The sequence below is a fragment of the Phaethon lepturus genome, unplaced genomic scaffold (assembly GCF_000687285.1).
Source record: "Phaethon lepturus isolate BGI_N335 unplaced genomic scaffold, ASM68728v1 scaffold44624, whole genome shotgun sequence".
In the NCBI taxonomy this organism is placed as follows: domain Eukaryota; kingdom Metazoa; phylum Chordata; class Aves; order Phaethontiformes; family Phaethontidae; genus Phaethon; species Phaethon lepturus.
The window spans coordinates 3,592-10,194 of record NW_010533329.1 but is presented as its reverse complement, the minus strand read 5'-3'; the positions used below and the strand labels follow the sequence as shown (position 1 = coordinate 10,194).

General features: G+C 40.2%; 1 protein-coding gene across 1 annotated transcript in view; it reads right to left on the bottom strand.

Annotated features, from left to right (window-relative positions):
* Positions 1-331: 331 nt before the first annotated feature.
* The window catches only part of PTPLAD1 (protein tyrosine phosphatase-like A domain containing 1), a gene marked incomplete at its 5' end in the record, with an annotated part of 9,778 nt that continues 3,506 nt past the window's right edge, over positions 332-6,603 (bottom strand). The window contains 8 exon segments of the mRNA XM_010285145.1: positions 332-889; positions 1,864-1,995; positions 2,958-3,064; positions 3,649-3,761; positions 4,289-4,416; positions 5,032-5,142; positions 5,510-5,561; positions 6,566-6,603. The exon segment at positions 6,566-6,603 is cut by the window's right edge and continues 31 nt beyond it. Coding sequence (XP_010283447.1) covers positions 813-889; positions 1,864-1,995; positions 2,958-3,064; positions 3,649-3,761; positions 4,289-4,416; positions 5,032-5,142; positions 5,510-5,561; positions 6,566-6,603 — 758 coding nt within the window.

Genomic DNA, 6,603 nt, shown 5'->3' with positions numbered 1-6,603 from the left:
CCAGTCTCCCACAACAGTTCCACATTTTCCCTTTGCATGGGTGGCATGGAGTTCTGCTGGGATTTGTTCACATGGCACCTATGTTTCCTTGTTTTGTTATGTTTCAGTGCTTGCTTTACCCATCAGGAAGGTGCTTCTGACCATGTCACAGAGTGGCAGCTTCCTTTCCCTAATAACTGGATAAGCATGTGTTGCTACAGGAATGCTATCCACACAGCGCTCCTCTTCTGTTAAGGCTAAACTAGAAACAGACTAAGTTTGTAGCATTTAAATCGGCATTAGCAACTTCCAGTTTTAATTCTGCTGCATCAGTTTGCTGCAGAAGAGTATGTGCTAAGCAAGTTTACCCCAACTGTTGATAAATACCCAAACACTGTTCACAGTAGTTCCAGACTGCTCCTCCTGCCATCAAGATGTACCCTAGGAACAGCATAGCATATCCCAACATCAGAAGCCCTATCTGCATGCAATATTGAAAGAGCAAATATCCAATCAAAAGATAAACACTACTTCTATTTAGTGCTGCTCCACTGTTTATAAGCATATTATATGCAGATAATAGGATTTCTTCCTAATAGGGTGGTTGACAGGACACAAGTTTAAATGTTACTGTTCAATGGTAAGTGCCATGCATACATGATTGAAAGGGAACAAAATACAGTATGTGGGAATGTTACCTGAATTCACTATGAAATCTACCATGATCATTTAATTTTACAAAATTCTTTACATTATAGTGGGTAAAACTGTAGGAATTAGAGGCTTATCTTGTCATTGAGATAAGTTAGATAAGAAAGCATTGCAGTCCTCCTTTACTTCATCTTTCTCTTCTTTGGTCCAAGGTGCTGTTTCCTTTGCTTGTAGAGATGACGGAAGTTTACGAATACCCCTGAAAAAGAATGAAGTGTTTAGGTAGGACATTATTGCGTCTTTTTAATGCTAGATGGCTGTACCAAATGTAAAAAACCAACAAAAACCAAACAAACCAACCACCACCCAAAAAAGTGACGAGTTAAGGGTGTGAATTGCATTATCTTTCAATGCTAAGTTTTTTGTTGCTGGGTGAGGCAGGAGTTGCTGCACAGGGTGTTTGGTACCAGGCTGCAAGTTGGTTTGTCACATTTAAAAAAAGTTGCAACACCGGCTGTGCAGAGCTGGGGAAGGCTCAAACAGGTATTTCAGAGTGAAACTCTATTAAAGGTATTCTTTAAGCAATGCCTGTGAAAGGGAGAAATCTGGTGAAAGTTCAATTTAAAATTCTAGGTTAGATGCTACTGAGTTCTGGACATGCAGACATACTGGGTATGGATACTACAAAGTTAACTTTTAAACTTAAGTTGTAACACCAGAAAACAAATACGTGTCAAAGCAGCACCACTCTTCTTTAAATATACTACTATTTAAAGAACCTTGTACATTGTTCCTAGGAAAAACATGACTTCATGTTGTATTAGTGACCATAATGCATTTTAGTTAAACACTGCTTTAATTTGAAATTATGTTTAGATTTCTACTAAATCATTCCAAAGCTCAACTACAATGTAAAAGGTGAAACTAAGTATACTGAGGTTATAAATACATATAAAAATTATTATTTTAACCCAAATGATCCCTAGATAATGCTGCTAACTTGTTACCAAGGTCTCCTTCTTGGTGAGGCTAACTAGTGCTAATTGTATGTGTGTTCCCCTCCATCACTGACAAATTACATAAACAAGCAACAAGGATAATGCTTAACCTCAAGCAATTTTCTGTTGCCGTGATCCCCAAGATTCAAGAATTTAATTTTCTTTGAAAAATATACTTATTCAGAGGAAACTGCTTTTTTATTTCAATAGTGAGAAATACAATTAAGTATCTTACCTAAAAACAAGGCTATAAGATATATTTGAAGCAAAAATGAAAACTGGATTGTGACGTTCAGTGGATTTGGCAATCCCAGACTAAATTTCCCTGTTTCACTGAAGATTGGAATGGACTGAACGATACAGACAGCTGAAAGCAGAAGGCCACCATGGTTATCAAAAACAGATAAAATATACAATTGCCCAGCCCACACCAACTTTTGCAGGATATTCCCTTCTTATTTGCTGGCTCTCATTAATTATACTGACTTTAAAGCTGTTTTTTTTAAACATGCAGTATGATGGAAAGCAGCTAGCTGAGACAGTATAGCAGGTCAGCTATGGAAGTCTAAGCACTGTGAACTTGCCTGGCGGGACACTGTTCTCATACACAGCTGTAGTGTGCAGGGCCAGTGCCAGCAGTATTTACCATGCAGAAATACCCACAGCAACAAAACAGGCATCGTCTGATCACAACACATTTCTTACAGCTAGAAGCTGAGCAATGATATGCTTCTTAAATAAACAAAAAACTAAACATAAACCAGACCTGTTAAGACAGCAGAGGTCACTGTAAAGGCCCCCCGCCCAGAGGGGCTACAGCAAGAAGACTAGGCACCTGCTTCTTCCACGGAGCAGAGCCCCACCTGGCACAGGCTATGCTGCTTTCAGAGGAAGAATCGGCCCCTGCCTGTCCTGTGCAATGACTTACAAGATGTTATCAAGATCGGTGAGCTGGTGTGAGCCTAAGCTAGGCTGACCAAGGCAGGTCTAGCAGACAAAAGCAAATACACTGCTTTGGATCAGCAGAGGCAAGTGAGCATTGTCATCCTATGCTGCTCACATGGACTGCGGCACACGCTTGGTCACTCTGTCAGGTAACCTTTTGTTGCCTTTACTTTCCAGTGCCTAAAAGGAAAACTTCTTTTCACATCAAATTGAAAGAAATATCCGATTTGCTAAGACAAAAATGTTTACATTTGGTTCAGCTCAAAGCAAATGTCTATTTATCTGTTGTTCTATTATATTATTTTTTAGTCCAGTAGCCAAACAAAAAATTTAATTATTTGCCCAACCTTGACTTTGTTGTTTGTTAAACTTTTTCAGACATACCTTCTGCCAAGCCTCCTAAAGGGTAGAGAGGGATCCAGGTAGTGTAACGGAGCCAGGTTAGTGGTTTCCATTCAATACCGATGCACGAAAGCATGTAATACGGATACCTAAAACCAATTCAGTGTGTAAAGAAACAAGACACTGTTTAAAATAGAAGCTTCTACTAGAATTAGTTTTGCATCTACCCGCTGTACAGAATAGTCAACATAATTCCTAAATGATACAATATTAAAAAATTGTTCTTACGGATCATGATGGACACAGCCTTATTTGGCAGTTTACAGAACCCATGCTATTATTCTGACCATATAGATGAATGTAACTGCCCGGCTTGCCTAATAAACCTTTCAAAACACTTCTTTTTTAAAAGAAACAGAGCGTAGTGCAGCTCGCTTAACAATGGAAATTCAAAGCAACAGAACCCTCAAGGAAAAAGGCAACAGGTTTCCCTAGGTTCAGGGCAGTATTATTTTCAGACCCCAGCCTTGTCCCAGCTTCTGGCAGGTGGAGCAACCTAGGAAGGCTGTGATAGTTCAAAGGAGATTTTACTCTCTGGGACCAATCCACTAGAGCCACGCTTCCAAAAGGTACAAGGATCAAAATATTCTTTAAAGAGTTCTTGGGAACAATCACATTGTTCTGTACTCACCTGCTAGAGGGGAAAAAAAAAAAAACAAAAAAACACACAAACCTGAACAGCTCAATGATGCTCCAGAAATAAAATATGAAGAACACCACAGGTTTGCTCTGCATTTCTTCTAAGCTTCCAAGGACAACAAACAAAATAAAGTTTCTTCCAAATACCTGTTTGAGAAAAACAAATTAAGGAAGAGTAACACTTTTCATCAAAAGGAAGAGCAAGAAGAGCAAGTCATTGCTGTCAAAAAGACACAGGGTATGTACTCTTCACACCTGAAACATATGCTGAGCACCTAACTAACTCTGCAGCTGAGCTGCAACCAGCTTCTGAGCATGTATTTTGCTCTGTATTTACATGCAATCCAAGGGACCTGGTCTTAAATCATCTGTCCTCATTTTTAGGCACAACAACCACAACCAGGATAAAAAGGGCACTGGAACCAAGTCAAAATCATGTACTTTTCATCAGCCGCTTCTTCCTTTTGCTGTTCTGAAGTATCTTCCCTAGGTGATGGAAGACGACAGCCTGCTACAGCTGGGAAGCACAAATTCTTGCCTTTTGAATAATATATTCTCTAGCCCAGTGCCAGTGAGGTTTTAGCACTTATTTTAGGAGACTCTCAACACTTGTGTAAAAATAGAGATTTACTTTAAACGTGAGGGGAGCAAGGAGAAGAATTTTAAAATATTACCTGCACTACAGCAGGTATCAGCGGTGATCTGACTAGTCCTATTAGTGAATTCATGATCTCCATTAATGCCAGGGTCTGACAGAAATACATCATGTCACCAATAGTGTGAAATGTATCATAGAAGGAATCTGTAAGACACAGGAAACCATTTTAGAGAACAAATGAATTTCCATGTTCAGGAAGCTGGCACAGCAGCATAGCTTTTGATAACAGGATTCTAGTTGTATTTGAAAAAAACATTATGCATAATTATGTAACTTCTTTGTAGGCCTTATCTTAAAGTCACAGCAGGTAGGCCAGAAACACTGCTCAAGTGCTCTGTTTCCCACACAGAAGGATCAAGAGCTATTTCAGTAATTACTTTACCAAAAAAGCGACAGCGCTGTACCTCAATAAAATAAAGCGTTCTCGCTTCAAAAGCAAAATATTCTGTCCCGCTCATTTTCAAAAATACTAACATTGCAGTGAGTGAGACATTTTGCTCCAACTCATTTCTTCAGAAGTAATCTTGGGAGAATACAAGTATCATGCATCAGAATATGCAGTTGTGATTTACAAGAGGACAGCATTTTCCTATCCTTGACACTGTGATTGCTTTTGAGAGGCTTTTGTTGTGTGCTTCGGTGATGCTTTTATGGTTTTGTTTCCTAAATATGTCTTCCTTTAGATTTCACTATTTAGAAAGTATTAAAAACTAAATATTAAAACAAAAACCCCAATGTAAAGAAAGTATTATTACTTGCCTTCTCCCAAGATGAACAGTCGTACTGTCATGTTCACAAAAATCCAAGAGAATCCCAAAAACTGTACAAGATTATACATGATTAAGTATCCCTTCTTCAGGTGTTTGAAAGCTAAAATCAATAATAAACACATCAGGTGAGCAGAGTACAGTGGTAACACTTCTGCAAAGAGTACAGCTTTCTCTGAGAAGAAAGCTTACACGAAAAAGGGAAGCTATTGATTGCGATAAAAGGGTTGCTGCATGCACTGTGGATTCTGCCTGCTTTTACCATCATCTGCTAGAACTCAGTTCTTGCTAGTCACATTTTTTAATTCCTTGGAAATTTTTTATTAAATTTCTAAATAGCTCACAATAGAAAGATCCCCCTCCATGATGCACCAAGCCAGTCAAAATTGGTCCATAAGAGCTGAGGTTTGCATGGAAGAGTGATGCTTTCTAAACCCCACCTCACACACTAGAAAGGTACAATTACTTACGGTCTTTTGGGACTCTGGATTCTATTTTCATTTTGTTAATCTTTTCTTCTTCCTTAAGATGAAGGATAAGGTTTTAAAGACTGTTACTGTAATTAGCAAGTGATTTGTTAACTATACTATTGCAAAGCTAGTGGGTTTAAAACTCAGCTAAGCAGCCAGTTGCTAGAGGGTTTAAATTTTCACCTGCACAAACCAGCACATTCCTCATCCAGAAATTATGGTATGGTAAAAGCTACAGGGTGTTAACTAGTTATCCTGCCTTCACTATGTATTTTATTGCAGTAATTAGGTGCTTTTGCTGAAAAACCCTGCTGTTTTCTGTGTTAATTGTTTAGAGCTGTTCCTTAACACATTTCATGACCCACCAGTGACCTGAAGGGAACTGAGAACATCCAGCCCAGGCCCTCTGCCTGCCCTTCACCGCTGCTTTCTGGCTCCTGGCATTGCAGCGGCCCTGTCTCCTCCACGCTAAGATCAGCGGCTGTGGAGGGGAACAGGGCAGCGTTTGTTTTAAAACAGATTTGCAGAAATGTGGTCTGTTCCAAGTCTCTTCCAAGACAGTCTTACACCTCCCTGCTGCAGTAAGCTGCTCGAGCTTACCACCTGGTGGGAATGCACCCTCAGGGCCAGCCCAGAGGCTCAGGAAAGCCTTACAAATCCCTGCTTTCTAGCCCAGCAATGCCCAGGACTGGCACCTCTGGGCTCCACGTGGCACATTGACATGATCCTCACATGGATCAGGACGCAGGGCTGCTGAGGTGTAGGGCAAGGGGTGAAAGCCCTCAGCTGCAGACCCTAGCCTGCGCTGTGCTAGCACACAGCCACCAGTTCAGATTCGAGCTGTTGCTCTTTCTAGCCTAAGTGTGCCTATTTCAGAATTCCTGCTCACAATTTGAACTGTTTAACCAATGCTATATGGGATCTGTATGAAATTGCAGTAACAATCAGCATGCCAGACAACTCCAGGGGAATGAAGAATACAAGTTCATGCACAAAGGAACAGCTACCCTTGCTTTGTAGCTGGCAGCACAAGCCACAAGTGCCCGAAGGACTGACCTTCTCCTTCAGTTCCATTTCAGCATCTGATTCATCTA